The sequence below is a fragment of the Vigna umbellata genome, chromosome 5 (assembly GCF_029865625.1).
Source record: "Vigna umbellata cultivar VRB3 chromosome 5, Vumbellata_1.0, whole genome shotgun sequence".
Lineage (NCBI taxonomy): Eukaryota > Viridiplantae > Streptophyta > Magnoliopsida > Fabales > Fabaceae > Vigna > Vigna umbellata.
Window position 1 is genome coordinate 23683977 of NC_142169.1, and position 23341 is coordinate 23707317.

Below are 23341 nucleotides of genomic sequence, written 5' to 3' on the forward strand. Positions count from 1 at the left end.
GTTACATTTGAGAGTAATGGTTATGCCAATCTACACTTTTGAACATTTTATCATTTAGCACAAAGGTATGGTTTGCAGTTAGTTAAGGTGTTGAAGACATTAACTCGATCAAGTTTAGACGGTTGTTATAAGAGAAAATAAGGAGAGCATACTTTTCTTTCTACCTGATGAGTGAATTTTCAAGGGCAAAAATTTTTTCTTGTTGAGGATAATGTAAAGACCTAGAAAATGACATTTTAGAAGTGATAAATGTTTAAATATAATGAGACTTTTAATATGAAAATATTTTAATATAATGAGTTTCATTATTTTAAAACACACAATCTCACTAGAAATCACTTTTTCTAGGATTCTCTAACTTTTTTCTTAGAATTTTTCTTCTCTACTCTTCTGATTGAAGAACCAAGATTGTAAGATTGATCCTTAGGACAAACTCTTCAATTTGGATTGATCAGTTTCTTCATTTTTGTAAGTTGGTTTCTACCAAATTTCTTGGTCTATATGTTTTTCCTGTGCATGTGAATCGTCTTAGTTCGCATATAGTGTTTGAGTGTTCTATACGAATCTCTATTGATTATTCTAATGGTGTGTCCTGATTGTTTGTGTTGTTCCTAGGTATAGATAGGACATCTTGTGAGCTTGAAGAGATTTGGGATTCCTTAGAACAATTCCGTATGTCTTTCATGTAAGAGAAGTTAATTGCATAATTTTTATATGATTAATACCATACAATTGCTAATTGTAAGATTGTATGATGTTTTGCTTGCATGATTGAGCTCTATGATGAAATATTAAGGTTTCGATTTGGCTTACTTGAATTGTATGAGGAAGTTAGGAATGTTGCCTAATTGGTATTGCAGATGATATTGTTTGAATTATTGAAGGTTGTGTAATTCAAATTTGGTATGTGTTGACATCTATGTTTGTTGGCTGAAATGGCATAAGTCTACAAAATTTCTTGGTCTACAAAATTATGTTAGTTGGGCGAGACAAGACTCGTTGAACTACTTTTGGAAAAATTTAAGTTTGTGAATTTCAATGATTATTTCGTTGGGTGTGATATTTGATCTAGGCGAGTAGGCTATCAGGCACTTACTCGCTAAGCGAGAAAATGTTCTCAATGATCAAAATTACAGAGCCTGACTCTATTTTCTTATATGTTCTATTATAATAAGTTTAATGTATGATATTGTGAATGTTAAAAGATGTTTATCCGAGGATGGTTGATAGATTTATGATAAATGTGTATGCGAATAATGATTTATGAAATGTGATGATGATGTGAATGTAGGGGATTCCAGGGAAGGAAATCCCATTTGATGTAATTAATAGTGTGTGCATTGATGTAAAGAGTCATCACCGAAGGTTTATCCTGATACTCTAATACTCATTCAAGCTCATGTACAACAAAATAAGTCATGTGGTGAGAGAGGCAGAATATCCTATCATTAAGAACAGTCCCAGGGTTCTTACAACGGTTAAAGGGACTAACCTTGTGTATGGTAAAGTGAAACTCATTGACAATGACTCTACATGTAGTAGAGATCATCACAAGTGCAAAAACGACCATTAGTCCTACATGAATGTTTAGATTCAAATGATTGAGTCTAGTATGAGTTTTTATGTGATATGGTTGTCTTTATGAACGAGTGATGTATGATAATGTCTCTATGTTTCTTTTATGAAACTCTATTGCACATTATCTTACCTTGTAGTTTCTTTTAGTGTTTCTTGTTATTTGTTTGTTCTTTTTGTGATGATCACCTTATTAGTCCGAGCAGATGAGAGGTAGGTGTTGAAGCATCTGGTGGAGGATTGTGATATGCGAAATATTCTTCTTTATCGTCTAGTAGTTTTTTTCAGTTACTTTAAACATATTTTATTGTTTTTCGTTAACTGTATTAATACTTTATATTTATATTTATATGTTGAGAAAATCTATTTTGTTTATCAATTTTATAATGTCTTAAATTAAAATTAGAATGTTACAAAAATAATATTATTTTATTTTTCATTAATTTAAATAAAAGGTGAAAAACACCCATAATTGACTTTTTTTTCTTCGTATTTTTTAAAGTCTTCATTTAAATATTATATTTATAATTATACATAATTATAATACTTAAATTAATAAATTATTCATTTAAATATAATAAAAGTTACATTAATTTTTTAATACAAGTTAACAGTTAAAAAAAACAACGACCCGGTCTCATACTAGTATTGGGTTGAAAATTTTATTTCATCCATATCATAGAGGTTGGATATTGACGCAACAAATCTTTTGAAAGTAAAGAAATTAAAAAAAAAGTGACCAACCAAATAAATATATATATGATATCACTGTCACAAGAATATTACTTTATTACATTAAGAAAAAAAAATTTATAAAAGTTATCACGAGGTGAATAAATGTAAAGTAAAGCAATAAATACAATAATACAAAATATATGGATAATACTTCATAAAATTTTATACCCATTAAATAATCTATAACAAAATGAACTTGATGGTTAAAATTCAACTTGTTCTAAGAACGGTGTAGTGAGGAAGAATTGAGTACATTCAGTGTATAAATCATTTTATTCTGTCTTAATTTTTTTTTTAATTTTACAATGTCATTATTTCTAAAATACTTTTTATAACTTTTATTTTAATACAAAACTCTTACTGGACTTACATTTTTATTTAGTTATTAGTAAAAAAATAAGTTGTTCGTTTGATTTAGGATTTTATTTAATGTATGAATGCTTTAATGAATGACATCAAAGTACATATTTTTTTCTAAATACTATGATAAAGTGTACCATTCCTGCAGTGAAGGAGACATTGTATTACCACTAAACCAGAAGTGACGAAATTTGTCTCGAAAATTATAAGTGAAATGAGATCGAATAGAAGTTGCAAGCAAATATTAACATAGCAATTGTGATGCTCTGAAAGTGGTAAGAGATGAATCACAGTCACATTCTACAATGGTTTTGGTTATCTTTGATTCTCTTGAAAAATAATATGCTAGTTAGTTATTAGTGTTGGAAAAACGGGCCATCCGGTCCGATCAACTCCGATCCACTATGGGTTGATCACTTAGTGAGTCAATTTAATTCGACTTATTTATTAACAAATTAGAAAAATTCGAACCCGTCCCGACTCATCACGAAGGGGTGGATAAATGGGTTTTACAATTTTTTTAAATAAAAAAAATTATAAATTTTGTATAATTTAAATCTAAACAAATTTCACTCGTAAATTTTTTCGCGGTGTTTAATTAATTTTGAAAATAGGGAACTTAAATAATTTTTTTCAGTCCGGACAAGTCAGGTTTAAATCTGACCCGCATAAAAAAATACAATTTTTTCAAACTTAATCCAACCCGAACCTATGGTGGGTCGATTACCCCGTGGGTTGTGACCCATTTTGAATGTTGTACTAATTATGCATGTCTAGAATGAGACGCTTGATTATAATTCTTTTTTGAAATGATGTCTTAAATTATAAATAAAGTTAATTTATAGCTTATAGCATATAAACAAATATAAATTTGATTTTATAAAATCTAGTACCTTAGTGAGGGAGTGAAGACATAACATATCTAGGTTTGGTTGTGAAGAAGAAACAGTAATTATTGCGTACTTTTCTGAGAGGTATGATGATGAGTTCAAAGAAGCAAAAGGCATCATTGCAGAATCAGAGGTAGCTAGAGAGAAACAGTCCCACCATAGTTCTGAATTCTCACATTCCACCATTTTAACCACATAGTGCTCACACAACCAGATCTCACTCTTCTGATAAAAATGGAAATGGTAAAGGGATCTATCAATTAATTCTTTTATGCAGTACAACCCTTTTGAGGACTCAAAAATCGGGGCCTCACCCTCCACTTCTTCCTCAACTTCTTGAATCAATTATCGAATCATTGTGCTCTCCATCATTAACTCCTCACACTTCAAATTCTCTTTACAATATGGTAAAAGGTTATAATTAAGTTACTTAGAAAAATATGAGATAGATAAAGTACTTTCTGTCTAATAATTTTGATGCATGAGGAATGTGAAGAAGAACGAAAGATGCTTCTGCTTTGGCATGAAAACATCCAAAATGTTGCAGAGATTAATTAAGAATAATTAGAGAAGTAAAAAATGGTTGTGGTTAATTAATTTTGCTTAAGTGTGTGGTAGTTTGGCTTGGTGTGGCATTGGTGGACCATGTAGGCACATGCAATTGAATACATTATCCCACTGGGGTAAGTGAAAGGATGGTATTGCCTATTGCCAAGACTTGCTCTGCTGTTTGGGGGCCCTCTCATCTCATCAAGCTTAACCCATTTTTGCCCCTTTCACTACTGACAAGTGGCATCCACATACCCAAAAAATATCAACTTTTTAACCATTTCCACCACTAACAAACATCTTAATGCATGTGAGTTTCATCATCCATCAATGCCTCAATTTAAGACCCAAAGCAACACGCAATATACATGATCTCCAAAGCTACTTGTATTTTTAACAAATTCAAACTCTACAAATTTGTTATATATGTTTCTCCTTTTTTTTTTCAATAAATGATTCGATAATGACAAATTTGTTAACATAGACTCTAATTCATGATTATGATATTATGTTAAAGTGAATTTTAAACCTAATTCAACTTTATAAAATCATAAGACAAGATTTATATTCATATATGTATACTTTAAAATTTTATAAAATCATAAGATAATATTTACATGTGATGTATATTTTAAATTGATTTTATCCTTATTCGATGTTAAGAAATGGACTTTAAGCTTAACTCAAGTTCATAAAATCGACTTGTAAGATGAGGTTTACATCCACTTATGTATTATAAATCGTTTTATTTCTAGTTAACGTGAGACTCCAAATGTCGATGTAAGATTTCCAACACTTTTAATTCATGGTAGTTGATTCACTTTTAATGGTTGAAGCTTGCGGTCGTAAGCTTATTCATAATACTGTGTTTCTCAGTCAAATTTCAATGCATGTGATAAACTTGGAGGACTTTTGTTGAGGTTGTTTGAGGAACATGAGTTAATTGGCTTGTCTAGGAACAACTGTGACACCAGCAACCAGAAGAGAACCTTTTATATTGATTGTAACTTATTTAGTCTTCTTCATTTGATTACAGTATTAATTTGTTGTAGCTAAGACTCCCTGGGGAATTGGGTGGAGGACATGAGTCTTGTGGTTTGTGGAGAACTGCTGGTATAGGGTCTCCATCTCAACCGTCTCCATCCAAGAGAATCTCTCTCTCATATTTAATGGCTAAGGCACATAAATGAAAACCAATAGACTTATTTGTACTTTTCTCACATATAAAACAATCACTGCCACTCTTACCTTATGTTTTCTGCAAACAATATATATACTCTCATCCTTTTACAAAATTAATTAAATATTAACACTCTTTTGTTAACATCCCTAGTTCAAAATTTATTGATATAAATTTAACTTTTGAGGACTTGGTAAAACTGTAAAAGGAAAAGTAAATGAAAGTGAGATAGACTCAATGTGTGTTAATAATAGAACTAAAAATAGAAAAGGTAAGAGAGTAAAAAAGAGTAACAGTGCAAGTCATTTCAGTCAAAAAGAAATATCAAATATGATCAAAGGAAGGAGCATCTTTCACTAGGCTTTAAAGACGTGCATCCAATGCGATGCAACACTTCAAAACATACATAATACATAAAATCTGTGTCGTTCACTCTCATGTCCATAGCGTGCATTTCTCATGTCTATATCTGTTCTTATACTTCTTGCTTTTAGCAGACATTATTTCCTTTTTCATCGTTACCCTTATATTAATAATATTACCGACTAAAAGTAAAACTAATTTACAGTATTTTAGGGTTGATTTAAACTTATATGTACTCAATATATATATATATGTATGTGTGTGGGTGAGAGATTCCTTTTGCAAGAAAAGTGAATTTCATGTAATGCTGCGTCTCTTTCTACGAAACACAGATAACCTACGAAAAACATTCCACAAAATTTATTAGTTTTCTATTCATGAAACCAAAGTAAAACAGCATAATATTATAGTTATGAACAAAACCAAAACAAATATACACACGCCTTTTAAGCCCTACCTTGCTGCAACTAGTCAACGGAATACATGAGTATACATATATACTAGCCTATAGCCACTCAAAAAGATGGCAACTTTTTCAGTGGTTGTCATCTAAAACCCTTCCCCCATCACCTCGCTAATAGTATGCAAAGGATAGACTTTTCTCGACGGTTCTCCATGTGTGGAAAAAAAGGAGGAAAAACATAGTAAGATATTTCAATGGCTGTCATATAAATTTTACTAGGAATTGGCATGGAAATTCAAGAGAAGATATAAAGAAAGCTGCATATATTATAATATTAATCAAAATGGTCACTACCATACTACTGCAATTAGGCCATAAAAGGCATCGACCACACAAAAAGTTATCATGCAGGAATCATTCATGTCAACCCTCTCTTTTTCATTAGTAATAAAAAAAGTACGATATGACTTTGTAGAGGGTTATTTTGTTAGAGAACATTGTTTATACAAATCACTGGTCTACAGTCATGTTTTTCTGTAATAGCTACGCAAGGAAAACTTTACCTTTTCATAGACTAGATAATTTCTTGTACAGTATATTCTGCCGTCAATATTTTTCATCAGTTAAATAACTCGACAAAAACAAGAGTAAGATAATGTTTACGCGACAAATCGAAAAACGGGCCAGAACAACATCAAACAATCGTAGCCCGAAATCATATCAAGAAACTATAACTTCAAATATAAGTTCTGTAACATATAGTCTGACTGCATGTTTATCTTTTACATCTAAACAATGATTATTTTTCATGTAAATAGAAGCTGAAAGTAACGAATGATGAGATTGGGTTGTTGGTTTTTCTGTTAGCCTTTTATAATTAAAGCAAATAATTTTGGGGTACTTGACCTGCCATGTGTAGGTCATGTCATGGAAGAAAAAGGGTATTGAGGGTCCATTCATCTGAATCAAAAGCTGTTGTTTCCCATGTAGCTCTCAAAACCAAAAACTGTGGCCAGTGAAGACAAATTATAATATCAGAGAGTACAGAAACAAAAAGACTTGCCAGGTTCATTGAGAATATTGCAAGTGATTAAACTCTTTGCAGAAGTGTTTCCAGCGGGTTTATGCACGTTTCTCAAACTGCTGTTGCAATTTTATTGCTAAAAGCCAGGCAAACACATTCTTTCCACTTCCAAACTTTACGGACAAAATCATGCCATCGTTTTCAATTTTTTTTTTTATGGATAATACAAATGTAAGTGTTCGTCTACAATTGTAGCCGCAAATAATTTTTTATAATAGCATGTTATATTATAGAACACGTATTCACTTAATGCAAGTGATGTAATTTTCATAAAACCCCACAATATAATATACTATTCAAGATTGAAATATACTCTTGTTTTTTTAGTAACCGCCTCACAATAATAAATACAAACTAATTTACTTACTCAATATAGAACTGCGTAAATTCGCAAAATTAATTTATGCATTCCGTATAGAATCAAATTAAAAACAAATCCATTACTTACCTCTAAGAAATTGAAGCTACTATTAGCAATAATAAATATCCATTTTTCATGTCGTCCGAAATGTTGATTTCAGAATCCAAATACAAATCACGTACTTAGAGGATTGATACTAACATTTTAGGGATCCTAGAAAAAGCATTATATAAGGGTTCTTCGTGTATAAATATTTTAACAATTTTTTCTATTAAAAAATACATATTTTCATTAAAAAATTTAAATTTTATCGCATATAGTAAATAATAAACTTTTAATAAAATTTAAAAAGATGCGTTACCTCTTTTCTTTTACTAACTCTTATTCAACTTTTTTTTACCACTTTTTAAATCGTGGTTCCTTTATCACCTAGAATAAAGAACACAAAGATATAATAATAAGTAGTTTCCTGCATCATTTGTATAAACAAAACTATTAATAATAACATTATCATCATTTTCATAGTTTAAGTAAAAATATAATTTTTATGAATGTAAGAAGTACTTCGTTACTTTAAATGTCGAAAAGAGTGAAGAATAATTCCAAAAACATGTAAAAGGTTAGAATTTATAATAGTTAATCAAATAATTAAATGAAAGAAATTAAAAAAAATGTAAATAGTATATTTTTCTTAAAGCATCAAAATAACTACGCGGACTGCAGACCTCGCGCACTTAGAGGGTGCAATTGTTAGCACCATGCATGCACGGGTGATATCTATATACATCAACACAATACCATTAAGCTTAGACTGAAGCTTAATCTACAGTTAATTTCCTTTCTGATAATAACAAAATTATCGATTAAAGATTATTTTGATATTAAAAAAAAACTAATGTTTTTGCGATAGTCCAAGTTGTTTCCTCGGTCAAAGGACACGCAGTTATGATGATCAAGTCCAGTGCTAAGCCAAAATACCCGTTGGATAACATATCATTCCAGTGAAAAATCAGAATATGTTCTTCAGTGCAGTGCTTTGAAAGTAATCGTACACAACGTAAGCAATTGCCCAAGTAAAATATAAACATGATACCGAAACAAAGTAAAACACCACACCAAGTTGACACATGATTCAGTGGCACCAAGTATTAGGACAAACTCCAGCGTTAAAAATTTCTCTCAGCCACAAGTACATGAAATAATAACCGTTTTCTGCACTTGTACTTATTATACTTACTTGCTATTCTCATGAGCTACAGCAGCAATCTGGGTGTTGGTTTGTCCTAGCAAGCTGCTTATGGAACGCGCTTTTACAACGCCCAGCTTCATCCTCTTCTTCGTGATTATCTCCGGCTTCTTCTCCTCCTCCTCCTCCTCCCCAAAGGGCTCATCAACACTCGTATTTTGCTTCTCTAGAGAAGAAGAAGAAGAAGAAGAATGGTGGTGGTGTACGTGCACCTTCTTTGGTGCAGTTGATGCAATGGAACGGCTTCTAACACTTGTCATGCTTCTGAGTCTTCCCTTCCCCAAGTGATGCTCACACAGCGAGTAACCAACCAGAGTTTGCTGACAGCACCTCCATCCCCTCCCATTCACACGACTGCACCTAGAACCTTCCATGAGTGCACTACCCCTTACCCTCTTCTTACTCACATTCACGTTTACATCATCCACTTTCGTTTCTTCTCCCTTTTCTTCTTCGTTTTCCTCTTCCGTGCTATCCTCGTTGCGAGAGGAACACTTCTTGTTCATCTTCGTCTTCATCTTCGCCTTCGTCTTCCTGCTATGGGTGGCAGCAGTATTATTCTCCTCGAATGCCCCTCTCCTTTTCTTCAGCGGAATAACTTTCTCTTCCTCGTACCATCTGTCTGCAACGCATGAATAACACAACACGGTGAACACCTTTTCTTCGGCGGAATAACTTTCACATTCACATGCATTCGGTGTTAGCCATTTACCTTGAGTAGAAGAAGGGCTTAACGGTGACACCACCCCGGCTAGAGTTTCCAAACCCAAGTTGCGTCCTTTCCTACAAAGAAAGCAGACCCAGAAAGACCCAGAACCATAACATATGCATAGATGAACGTGAATACATAAAATTTACGGTAAAAGGATGGGAGACGAAGTGAAAATAATAGTGCAATGCTTCGAAAGAAGAAAACACAGTGTAGTTGGGGACCAGCATTTGCTGGTGGCTACTTGTGCACCTCTAGTGCAAATGGTAGATGTCCAATTTTGAGAAAAGAAACAAGGACTTTGGTTAGATATGTGGGAGAGCATATACGGTGGCTACACAAAACTCTTAATTAAAATCACTTCAACAGTATTTTCCACTGATGTATACATTTTTTTTTATAAATAATAATATTAATAAATATTTTCTTTTTTCATGCTAGTTAAAAACTTCAAATCTAGATATGGGTATCGGATTTTTTTCACCTTTTTTTACTACGAGACTTCATGAAAGAACAAGAGAAGGGGAAAACGATTTCTCTTTTTTGGTTCTTACCTGGTATGATTACCCTTCTCTCCGGAGTCTTCTCCACTTTCTTCCCTTCCAACAATAACCTCCTCCTGCAAGACCAACAAAACCAAAATATACATAGGATCTTGTTCTTGTCCCAAGGGTGCCCCTTTCTGGGTGTACCAAAAACAATTTTATTAATTTTGAAAAATTAATAAATAACGAATTTGAGACCAACGGGTAACCACTTGCGAGAGATTGGAAAAAAGTGCACTTGTAAAAGCCCACATCATGATATTTCGAAAAAACAAAACGGAAATAGTGAACCAATTTTTTTTTTAAAAAAGGGGAAACGGAAATTAAACAATTAGTGTTTGTGTGTGTTTTTACTTACCAAAGGGTCTTGCTTGTTGTGCTGTCTGTGTGCCCCACTTTCACCGATGCCGGAGGGATCATCCCAGCCGTTGCTTGGCTTCCCGATCGAAGGGAGAGACTGATCAGATGGCTGGCAACGATCCAAGCTCCACGAACCAGCATGGCGATGGAGCACTGCAGAAGAAGGAGAAGAAGGACGTTTCGCTGCCGTGGAAGCAGCCTCGCTTAGTTGCACCACCACCGGCGACCGGCTGATCAGGTGTGGATCTGACAGAGGCAACGGCGAGACCGACGACGGGAAAAGCACCGGCCTTTTCCGGATCCTCATCGGTGCAAAACAGAATCCCACCAGAAGATTCACTCACCCAAAACCGATCTTGAAGTTTCAGATTTCAAACAAAACCAGATAGAAAGAAAGATAAAGAAGGGTATCCATAAACCAATCTATAGCTACTGCATCTACATGCCCCTTCAAACACCAAGAAAAAAAATTATGCTTTTATCAACTCTTTCTCTCTCTCTCTCTCTCTCTTTCTATCTCTCACCCTTCACACACAAACGCATACCTACACTCTCTCTTTCTCTCTCTCTCTCTATCTATCTATCTCCATATATATTGCTTCCATGAGTTATTATTCTCTCTCTAACTTTTATTTGTTGCACCACAGAAAGGGAGTTGTATGGGTGAGGGACGGCACGTGCGACGGAGTCTTTGGGAGGAGGGGGCACGTGTGAGAGCGGCACCGGGTGGGACGGTAGCCAGTGGAAGAGAGAGAAAGAGAAAGGGACAGAGTACGACGAGGAAATGAGAGTGGAAGAAAGCGTTACATTACAAAATTACACCAATTTAAAATAAAGGGAAAAAGAAGAAAAAAAATTGATAAGAGAAGAAGGGAGTGGGTGGTGGCGTTATCGTTTATACTTTTAAGATGTGAGCCGGTGGGACCCGCAACCCCGACCCTCCTTAACCGTAACATTAACCTTCTTCACCTTTCTTCATGTCTTCTTCTCTTTCTATGCTCTTTCACCATTTTTTTATCCCTTCTTCATGTTCACCGTTTATTCAAGTGTTCATATCACAGAAAATTGCTGTTTTGCAAAAATAAATTTTCTTTTGGAAATCATGAATATGTTCTTGTTTATTTGGTTTAAATATGCTGCTTAAAAAGTGCAGAGAATATGGACTTTACGTCTGATGCTAAGATCAGATTTAGAACCTTTTTTGTATCAGATCAGACTCCCAGCACTCCTTCAAATATACCCTCAGGACTAACAACACTCACAAAAATTCATACAGGATCTTCCCGAGTTTAGATTATTTTTCGAAAGTTGTTTCCTTTTTAATTCGATTATAAAAGTTCATATAAAAAAAAACACTGCCATAAAAGAATAAAATAAACAGATTAGATACTGTCTTAATATCATTAAACATGAATCTTAGTATTATGAGCAGAATCTTGATATATTGTCTTATTTTCTCACTTCTTTATTACACAACAATTGCTTCGATTCCTTAACAAGCATTTCAACTTGATGAGAAATGCTAGCAAAATACATTTTAGATAGATTCTTTATTATTAATGAAAAGTTATGGAAAACTATAAAACAACAGGTGAAGTTCATCATCAAATTAATATTCAGTTGTGGTTCATCAAAACTTGTAGCTTTTAACTGATTTTAGTCAATAATAAAGAGTGTATTTAAAAAATTATATTTAAAACTTAAAAGTTTTGATATTTGGAAAAGATATTAATGTTTTACTTCTCTCAAATGAGAGGTGCCGCAATTTAGATAATGAAATGCACTTGTAATTATTTAGGAGATTAACGGTAGAAAGTTGAGATGATAAAATAAAATTTAATCTTTGAATAATTCATTTTATATTTTAAAAAGTATTGTTCTGAAATGTGAATCATAGTTTAAATTAGACATTAAATTAAATTTAAAACCATGAAAAGTCAACTGTGTTTGTTGACATAATTTGACGATAATACATGTGTGTCAGGACTATGACTTTCATAGACTTTTCGAAAGAGAATCACCTTATGAAATCAACCATTGTAGTCATATAAGAAATTAATTCCGAAGAATAATAAATGCTTTTAGGTTAGTATAGTTAAAATTATTCAATCAGCTTGTACCAAAATGTCATTGAGATTAAACAAAGGAAGAAGTTTCATGTCGATTAAAAATAGGGTAATTTTGTGGGATTGAGTTAGGTTTAAAGTCAACTTTTTAACATGTGTTGGAAGTTCCACATCGACTAAAAATAAGGTTAATTTATAAGATATAAGTGGGTGCAAACCTCATTTTACAAGTTAGTTTTGCTGGTTGAGTTAAGCTTAAAGTCCATTTCTTAATATGTATTGGAAGTCCCACATTGACCAGAAAATAAACCTACAAAAATATTAAATAAAAAATATAACAAAATACATTTTGGATTACTTATACCTTTCTATAAAGTTTTTTTTATAAAGAAGTTACACATGCCAACATTAGATAAAGTAATTGTCACATGACTTATTGACCAACATTACATACAATATTTTCCAACATATTACATATAAGATTGGTGAAATATTTGCCACATTACACCATTAATATCAATTTTGATAGAAAATGTTGTGTATGTTTGAGAATCAAGAGTCTAAGTTACAAATTTTTTATGTGAAAAAATAAATAACAAAAATATCAAACTATATAGTGAAAGTAATTTTTCCACATTTACAAAATTTTATGAAGAGTAAACAATAATAAAAAAAAATATAATAATAATCACAAAAAGGGAATGTTAATATTTTTAACGTGAAAAAATCATTTTAATGTGAAAAGTAAAAGTTCATATACATAAGCTAGAAAATCAAATTCTACTAATATCATATATGAATAAAGGATATTCAAATAAAAAATACAAACAAATATTTATAACCAATCAATAATTAAAAATATAACTCTAATAAATAAAGAAAAACTTAAAATAGAACAATGGTTCGAGACTGATTTATCTAACCTCAAACCTTTAGTTGAATTCCAATAGTCAAAATGAAGAACCTTATGTCTCGAACCTGTTATCAAAGTTTCAGTTCGATCCAACCGTGAACGAAGTGAGAATCGTAATTTGACTGAAGCAGCTTTGTGAATATGCCAACAAATTTTCTCTCTCTGTTATCAAAGTTTCAACCCGATCCAACCATGAACAAAGAGGGAATCGTAATTTTACTAAAGCAACTTCGTGAATATGCTAACAAATTTTCTCTCTCTTTTCTCTCCTCCATGGGTTGCAACTTACACATACTCTATTGATCTAAAAAACCCATTACCTTAACGTTTTGGTTGAAAATGGTGTCCATCCCATATATAGGTTGGGCTCAATTCTCATTGGTGTCATATCTTTTCAATAAATTCTTATATTGATAAACCCATCAATTGTATCAAAGCCAAGTTAGTCATGGTGATTGGCTTATATGAGTACAGTATAGTCCTTGTATCAAAAGTCTTTTTGATAGAGGGTTCGTGTAAGTATGTCTCATTAAGATGGATAATGGTACGAAATGAGTACTTATGATTGGAAATGTTTTCGCTTGAAGGGGAGTCACTAATGTAGTGAAAGGATACGATAATGGTTATTTTCGATAATTGGTAACGGTTTGAGAACCGAGACATATTAAGACGAGGTAAAAATATGGGAGCTTTTGCCCTCAATTATGAACTAAAACAAAAAGATCAAGATTTTACTTTGGTTAAGAAAAACCGAAGCACTAAACTGAAAATAAAAAATGAAAAAAAAAATGGGTTTTTTGGTACCGGTTCTACAAAGAACTAAGACCATAAATGATATCAGTTTTTAAATAATTATTTAATTTTAAAGAACTATGGTAGCGGTTCCCACCAGATTTCGTCATAGACAACACGATGTTCTTTCTCTTGATGCACAATCTAGGAGATAAGTTGTAAACTATCAATATAACGGGCCAACAACTATATCGTTGGTCTTAAACTACCAAATGGGTTCATTCCATTAGTGATTAAACAAGCTGAATATTTCTACATTCTTGATCGAATTGGGGCAATTCAAGACAATTATTTTTCCATTGCATTGAATTAAGTGGATGACAAAACAGACTGTCAGTTGTTCTCTCATTTGCATCTCATCTAAGGTTTTTAGCGCCTTTTGAATTTGCAAACAGATGTTTAAGTCTAGCCACGATTGAAAGGTATCAAACTACTTTTAAAGCGGAATTAACCTTTTCTATCTGACCACTATCTTCACTTTTGTTTTTTGGCTTGTATCGTGATAACCCATATTTTGAATATTTTTTCAAACCTTTGACTTTTTCCTATATAATATACAATCATTCGGACATGCATGTATCCTTTTATACTTCATACACATTGGACAAATAATTTTCTTTACATTATAATTATGATTAGGTAGTGCATTTCTATCTGGAAGCATTTCATTCAACAACGACAATAATTCTATGAAACTCTTATCGATCCATCCATTGGTCACCTTCAAATTCATGAGCCTTAACACCGTTAACAATCGTGTGAACTTAGTTGAACCAACATACAAAGGAGTCTTTGTGTCAGTGAACATCGTCTCATACACATGCGCTTGGGAAAAAGCTTTTGTGCCAACATCGCGAATCATGTCATCAATTTTGTCTTCTTTCGGTCAATCTTCCATGGTAGAATCGAATACATGTTCAGTTCGAGAGACAGATGGAAAGTGTAATTCTTCGTGCTATGTCCATGTTGTATAACTTTGAAGGAAACCATCACGAATAAGATGTTCTTTAATTTTTGTTGCGTTCAAGTTTCTCCCATTCAAATAGTTAACACAAGAACATATAAACTTCACTTCGTCATCACGTCTACCATCATTATGTTGCGCAAATTGTATAAATTATTCTACTCTTCTCTCATACTCAGTATTGATACATTGTGATTTAATCCAATTTCGATCCATAAGTATATATACTGAAATTGTTCACATAATTTCAGTAATCTTGAATGATAACTTCGATCACTTTTGTATTCAAGGTTTGACCATATCTCATTCAAGAAGATTCACTTTCTTTAGTTTATAGTACATATAAATTAAAAATAATATATCTTAAATTTAACGAAATTTTGTCAGCATTTCGCATTGGTTTTCAGGTTACACGAAATGAAAGTGATTACAAACCACAATCAACTATAAATCCGAAGATCAATACAAAATACAATTGCAAATATTCTCATGAATTTTAAGACATTTATATATAAAACTTATATGCAATAATAAACTATGAAGAAGCGATTAATCTTCTTAAACTATCTAACCAGACAATTCAAGATTTTGTTAGAAGTTTCACATCGACTAGAAATAAGACCAATTTAGAGTATATAAATGGGTGCAAATCTCACCTTACAAGCCGGTTTTGTGGGGTTAAGTTAGGCTTAAAGTCCACTTCGTAACATGGTATCAAAGTCATGTTAGAGCCTATCCTAGCGATATTTGTTGTTTGTTGGGCATATTGTTCCACCCACTATCGGACCGTTATCGGACCATCTATTAATGTCTAGTCTCACGCTAGAGATGTATATAACTCGACGTGAGGGTGGTGTATTGGAAGTCTCACATCACCTAGAGATAAGGTCAATTTAGAGTATAAAGTGGGTGCAAACCTCACCTTACAAGGTGATTTTGTGGGGTTGAGTTAGGCTTAAAGTCCATTTATTAATACTTATAAATTATTAGTACCGACTCTTCTTATATTTATTTAAAAAAATACATTTCTTTAAGAAACTTGGAGATAATAAATAATTTTTATATTGAATCTCAAACAAGAAAAGAAAACTAACTTAATACAACAATATATTTAAGCATACAATTAATCATATCCAACATCAAAAAAATAAACAACTTACTACAAAATTATAGGCTCATATTAAAAAGTAAATTTTAAATACAATAATATGAACTACAGAGTGTGAAAGGCAAACAACAATGGAAAATGATCCAACTACCCGCATTTTGGCAAGATACAAAATCTCTACACAAAAGTACAATACTTGAACACAAATACGAACAACATATTAGTCTTAGGAACCAAAGTAAACAAAAAACGTACAAATAAACAAAGAGAGTTACACTTACCACAACGAAGAAGACGAACAACGAAAGCGAATAATGAACGAATGAAGAGGTGGTGCGACAGTGAGATCGACAAATGAAAGGTGCAACAACATTAAAGTAGTGATGGTGGCTTTCGCGTTCGGAGATGAAGAGAGACCATGAAATGCAACGATGCTAGTTCGCACATGTGAAAGGAAGAAAAAAATTATAAAAATGGGTCTACGACTTTTTTGTGAAATTTTAATCCAGGATAGACATATTGCTTCAGTTATTTTAATAAATGAAGTAATAATACCTCTATGACATTGATTTACTAATAACTGATGCCTAAAGCCTACCAAAAAACAAAAGTTAAAAAAAATAAAATTTTTAGTGTCAATTTTGAAATTTGGATCAAACTTTTGGGCTCAATTTTGTGTAAAATTGAAGCATAAATACTCTATAACATCAATTTTGTAAACAACCGAGGTCATAGAAGTTGTTCAGACATGTAATAATTTATAATTGTCAATTTTTAAAGACCTTATGACAACGGTTCTATAAATAATCAAAGCCATAGGTCTTGTACTGGCATGGCATACAATTTTGGAAAACCCTATATGGCAACAGTTCTATAAATAATTGAAGCCATAAGTACTGTTTCAACAAAGGAATAGTTTAAATTGTTAGTTTTCTTAAAACTTTTGATGATTTGGCACTCCTTTATGCTTTGATTGTTTTTAACTGAAGCCAAAAGGTACATATGACTTCGATTCTTGAATGAACTAGTTCTCAAAATTTACAAAAATGTCATTGTATATTAGGCACATACTAGGCACGTTAGAAGCCTAATTTTGTACTAGTGAATGGTCAATTTTGAATGGACTCACCCTTGAGAGAGATTGTTAAGAATCAAATTATGAGTCGAAGTTTCACATTAGGTAGAAATGAAAAAATTGAGTATCATATATAAATAAAAGACCTATAAATTCATTGTCTTCAGGTTTTAGTTGAATGTGATCTCTCAATCTCTTATAGACAAGGATCAGGTATCATAGGTTTTATTTGTCTCTCATGCGAACTCCTCTCCAAAGACCCATTTATTGAAAAATACATTTAAAATGATCAATTTTTATAGATAAGAAAAATCAAAAGAAAAAAAATATAAATGATGAAAGGAATAAAAAATATAATGTAAAAAAAAATAGGATTTAAATAATAATAAAAATGGAGATGCAAGATTTAAGAATAATAAGGGTTGATAAAGAAAATAGTGTTCTTGTTATTTTTATTTTTATTAAAGAAAAATACATGTGAGGAAAAAGGGGTACTTATTAAATTGGGAGGTGCAACAACATCCCATTCCTACTCGCTTATTGTTTTTCTATGACAAAATGGTAAGTCAAAATGGACTTAAAGGAGTTCAAGGCCTGGCTCATTTTGGGCCCAAGCATTAGAAATTTACAACTTTATCCAATTCAAATTGAAAAAACATAAATAAAATTTGCATTTTTTATATCAATTAAAAGGTTTGCCCCAAAAACTAAATGTTTTAAACCATCCATTATTCATTACACGAAACAAACGTAAAACATTTTCCATTCCTAACCTACCTTGTTTTTTCTCTCATTATGTGCTCAAAATCAAATAAGTCTGACCACATTTATGTATTTTCAGTGACAGAATGATAAGGAAGTAGGGGACATAGTACCTCAGTATCCTATAAAAGCTGTGTCTGTTCTATTTTAGTGCAATTATATAAATATTAAATTTTTTTTTTAATTCTTTTCTTATTTTTTCTGTCTTACTTGATATTTTTGCATTTATGTTTTAAGAAATATTGTTTTTTATTAATATAAAATGATATCAACGATAAAAAAAATTATATTAATTTATTTTGTAAAATATATTGGTAATTTGTAATCTGATTTTATGATAAAATTGCACTTTTATTTTGTTTTAATTTTGATTTTTAACAACAATTTTTTTACATAATCTTATTTTACAAAAAAAAGACTTTCCAAATATTAAATAATTCTGGATTATCTTTTAAAAGGATATCAATGTTTTGATAGCATAAGATTTTTAAAGTGAAAAGAATGACAAATATTTGAATATTCTTTAGTTATATTATATTTAATGACATTTGGTTGTTTCTTTCTCCTAGCATGTCTCTTTCCTCTGTGATTGGTGCTTTTAAATATTAGAGTAACTTTAATGGGAGATTTTGGAAGAAAAAGTAGAAAAAAAAAAAAATTCCCAGTGATATCTTTTCTTTTTCTTTGAATATGAATACATAGGTCATAGTTCTTTTACCTTAACAAAATATTGTTAGTTTTAAATGTTAAATATGTTGTTTAAGACCCTAAATTAAGAACTCTAAGCATAGTTAGTCGGAGGTGTTCTTATGAACATTTTTTCTCCCTTTTATTGTGTTTGGTATTTGATACCTGACATTATATTTATTCTTTTGATTTAATTTTTCTTCTTCTTAATGTCTAAAATTAAGATTATTATTTAATTTTAAGTTTTGATAATTAGTTTGTTAATATAATAAGTGATATACATTAATTGTTACGTGTGATCATGTCAAAATTATAGCTTATGTGTTAATATCACTCTAAGATATATACTAATGTTTAATTTTGACATTTGTAGGAATACAACGGAAAATAATGAACATTTTCAAGGACCTAAAACTTATTTAATTTATATTAATAAGTTTTTCCTTCTCCATCAACATGTGAATTAAAATAGTATATCAATTAAGCTTGGGAGGAAACAGTGCTGATAAATAATCGTAAAGAAAAAAAGTTACATTATAAAAAAATTATTTTATCTGAAAAAAAGTTTTTGAAATTGTAAAGTGAGTTTTCGCAAAACATATTCTAATTGTAAATCTATAATTTTATGATTTAACGTGTATAATTTTAACATCATACATTTGAGTCTTTAGTTATAAACAAGAATGTTTTATTAAATCATATAGATTTTCATATACTAAGTATCTAATTAATTTTTATAATATTTTTAAGCAGAAACATATTTTTATTTAAACAGCAAAAAATTAAAAAATAAATAATGTTAGTTTAATCTAATTAAATATTATTTTTTAAAATAAAAAATAAACAGAACAAATTACAAAAATAAATAAATTATATTAAAATAAAACATCTTTTTAATTTAATCTAATTAAATATGAATTTTTATTTTTTAATAAACAAGTTGTTAAATTTATTACAAATCAATAACATTATTAGTCAAACAATAAAATTTAAAATAAAAATTGTTGGTAAAAAAATTAAAGAAAAATCAACTTATAAATATCTATATATATATATATATATATATTATATATTATATATATATATATATATATAATATATATATATATGACAAAAAAACTATATTTGTAAATTTCTTCAATTATTTTTTATATTTTAAGAGAGCAACACGCGTAAATATATTATTTAATGGAAACGGAAGGAATGAAATTTCTTACAATCTGAAAACCTCTCGGATTACACAATATTATGAAATATTTTTTTAGAAACAAAAATTATCATTTTATAATTCAGAAACAACTTTTATTTTAATGTATAAAGAGACCAAATTAGTGATGGGTATTTAATTAATAAGATTTTCTTTCGCTATTTCTACCGTTACATAAATTAATATCTCTAAAAGTTCATTTAATCGCTAATTAAAATCTGAAATGTATTTAGAAACCAAAAAAAAATGTCTCTAATTAAAATTTAAAACTTATTTAGCAACAAAGAAATTTTAGTCGTTAATTAAAATTTTAAGTATATTTAGTATCAAAAACATTTTGGCCACTAAACAAAATTTTAAACATGTTTTTGGGACTAGTAATTTTTTTTTGTTAATCCAATAATTAATTTAGTAGTTAATTTAGTAGCTAGTTATGTTGTTAATATTAAAACAAAAAAGATAAAATTATTGTTTTTTATGATGTTCAAAGTAAAAATTGGTACAATTATGTGAAAATGATAAAATTATTGTTTTTTATGATGTTCAAAGTAAAAATTGGTACAATTATGTGATAGTTAGTATTAAATCATGTTTGGTTGATAGAATAATTGTTAAACTATATTAGTTGCTTATCAAGTTTAAAAATATTATAAGCAAGCTATAATGTTTTTAAAATCTCATCACAACATAATCAATTAAAATTAATTTTGGATGAAAAGGATTCATTTCAAATTATATATCGCCATTTGTATTAATTGATTAGTTTATTAATCTAATCAATTAAAACAAAACACATGTAATGTTTTCAAAGCTGAAGAGATTATGTTATTTCTATAGTAGGTTAATATCATCGATAAAAAAGATTAGGGTTAAATATGTTTTTAGTCCCTAAACTATTGGCCGTTTCTGGTTTTCGTCCCTCTTCCAAAGTAAGGTACAATTTAGTCCTCAATCTTTAAAAAACGTTCGTTTTAGTCGAAAAAACGAACGTTTTGAGGACTAAAACGAGGACTAAAAACAAAATTTTGAGGACTAAAACGAACGTTTTTCTAAAGAATGAGGACCAAATTGTACCTTACTTTGGAAGAGGGACGAAAACCAGAAACGGCCAATAGTTTAGGGACTAAAAACATATTTAACCCAAAAGATTATCTTTAAAAATCAACTTCCATCTCATTTTTAACTATGATTTTTAAAATAAAAAATAAGACCAAAAATATCTAAGAATTCTTGGAGAGATTAACACAACTTTTCAAGTTTCCATCAAGATTCAAAGAAGATTGGATTGGTTCTAAGATTTTCTTGCTTGATCTAGGAATGAGATGTAAAATATGCACATCATACAAGTGTATTCGTATCTTTTGTTTGTTGTTCTTCTATATTTCCTTCATTATGTAAGTGATAGGTTAAGATAATTGTCTGTAGCATTACCTGTTGGGTACAAACAAAGTCCCGCATCGGATAAAATAAGAGATGAACATGGGTTTATATACACATAACATATCTCCATTGTTGAGAGGCCTTTTGGAGTGGTACCAAAAGCAAATCCGTGAGGGCTTGGCCCAAAACGGACAATATCTTATCACTATGGTTCTTCTTCTTCCTTCTTATCGATCTCTTCTTAATATATTAAAATGTGTAATTAAAGTTGTCGGGAAATTTACGACTCCTTTTAGATGGATTTATGGACGAAAAAAATATATTAGTAATAGGAATTTACAAATTATCAATCGACTTTACTTACATAATTGATCATCAGATATATTAACGACAAAATATCCATTTATAATACGAGTTCTAATTTACTGAGAAATCTTATCGATGAACTTTACATGTGAATTAATTATCTACGAAAAATTTGTCAATAATTCAAATTCTAAAAGTCGTTGGTAAAATCCGATAGTAAATTTTGGTTTACCGACATATTTATTTTCATTGGTAAAAATTTGTTAGTAACTATGGAAATTTTTATTGTGTTCATCCTCCTTCTTGTCTTCCTCTATTGTCGTTCTTCGTTGACATGGCCATTTCCTTCTACTGTCATTGACACCAATGTCATTATTGTCCTTGTGTCCACCACCTTTGACTCCTCCTCCTCCTATTCCTTATCTTCCTTCTCTTTCTCCTCTATTAACATCGTCGTTATTGTTGTCGTAAACACCATGATTACTGTCGTCTATTCTTCGTCATCCTCCTCAACCACCATTTTCTCTTCCTTCTTCTATTCTTGTTGTCAATCTATAACTAATTTATAACACATATTTCCTTCTTGTTGCTCCTTTCCTTTCTCACTCTTCTTGTCTCTTTCCCTCTCCTACTCTCCTTGTAACAAAAGACAAGGAAGATGAGAAAGAGAAAAGAAAGAATAGAAAAACATATCTTACATATACATAGACACAAATGTGTCAATACATGACAATATCATTTATCTCATGAAAAAAGTTAAGGTCATTAGATAATGAGAACTTCATTCATTCGTTCATAAAATATAGAGATATAGTATAATCAAAGTTTTAAATAGGAACAAATTCCAAAATTGCATTATAATTTAAAAATTAAAAACATAATTAATCCAAAATTATATAAGGTTGAAAATAAAAAAACTGCAATTAAGATTTTGTATTACTTTAAAGTTAATAGTATAAAAGTTATTGTTTATTGTTTCGAAATTAAACATTGAACAAATATTAATTGAACAAATGACCTAAAAATGGAAGAAAGATATAGGAGTTTTCTTAAAAAGAAAAAGAAACAAAACAAGATTAATAAAGATCATTGAATGACTTTATGGAGAAGAGAGAGAGAGCGAGGAACCTATCTTTATATATAAATATTAATGACTTGTGTAAGTACTCAATAACCATCAACAAGTTAATAAAAAAGAAAATAATCTCGTGACTTTCTCTCTTGAAGTTAATAATGATGAATACATTTCTCTATCCTTTAGTGCTGAAAAATGTTTACATTATTAGATTTGATGATTTGATGTAGAAGATGGACTTTTATATGATTAATAAAATATCCTTATGTTTAAAGATAAGCTGCTATCGGCGAAAGAATATGCCAAACATGCCATTGGAATTCCATGTCTCCATCTACTTTGGTACATTCTGTGTCTGCCACACTTTGTTTTTGTTTAGAAAAATATTTTTTTAATAATTTTCTTTTATAACTTTTTTACAATTGTGTAGATCGATAACTTGTAATGGATCCGTTTTATATATATAAATCAATAAAATAATAATATATAATTTATAATTTATTATCAAAAAATTATTAAAAAAATTGTTAACATATCAACGGTTATTCTGTTTATGTCAACTCTACAATATGCTTGTCTTGGAATTCTCATCAGATGTGATAACAGGAATGGCACGCAAGTTCCAACTCAAAATTAGCCAGATTTA

The 23341-nt window shown here is 30.4% G+C and overlaps 1 protein-coding gene across 1 annotated transcript; it reads right to left on the reverse strand.

The window, feature by feature from the left end:
• Window positions 1-8465: 8465 nt before the first annotated feature.
• LOC124830468 (uncharacterized) lies at window positions 8466-11001 on the reverse strand. The gene is made up of 4 exons (XM_047304191.2): window positions 10359-11001; window positions 10010-10074; window positions 9459-9529; window positions 8466-9368 (listed from the first exon to the last, which is right to left on the reverse strand). The coding sequence occupies exons 1-4, from the start codon at window positions 10665-10667 to the stop codon at window positions 8734-8736; spliced, it is 1080 nt and encodes a 359-aa protein (XP_047160147.1). The 5' UTR covers window positions 10668-11001; the 3' UTR covers window positions 8466-8733.
• Between the last annotated feature and the right edge of the window lie 12340 nt (window positions 11002-23341).

Bases quoted from the DNA above. Each gene is read 5' to 3' on its own strand.
- LOC124830468 (XM_047304191.2), bottom strand. From the start codon at position 10,667: ATGAGGATCCGGAAAAGGCCGGTGCTTTTCCCGTCGTCGGTCTCGCCG. The intron at 9,530-10,009 runs GTAAGAACCAAA...CTTTCTTTGTAG, and splicing joins GAGAAGGGTAATCATACCAG to GAAAGGACGCAACTTGGGTT. The intron at 9,369-9,458 runs GTAAATGGCTAA...CATGCGTTGCAG, and splicing joins AAGCCCTTCTTCTACTCAAG to ACAGATGGTACGAGGAAGAG.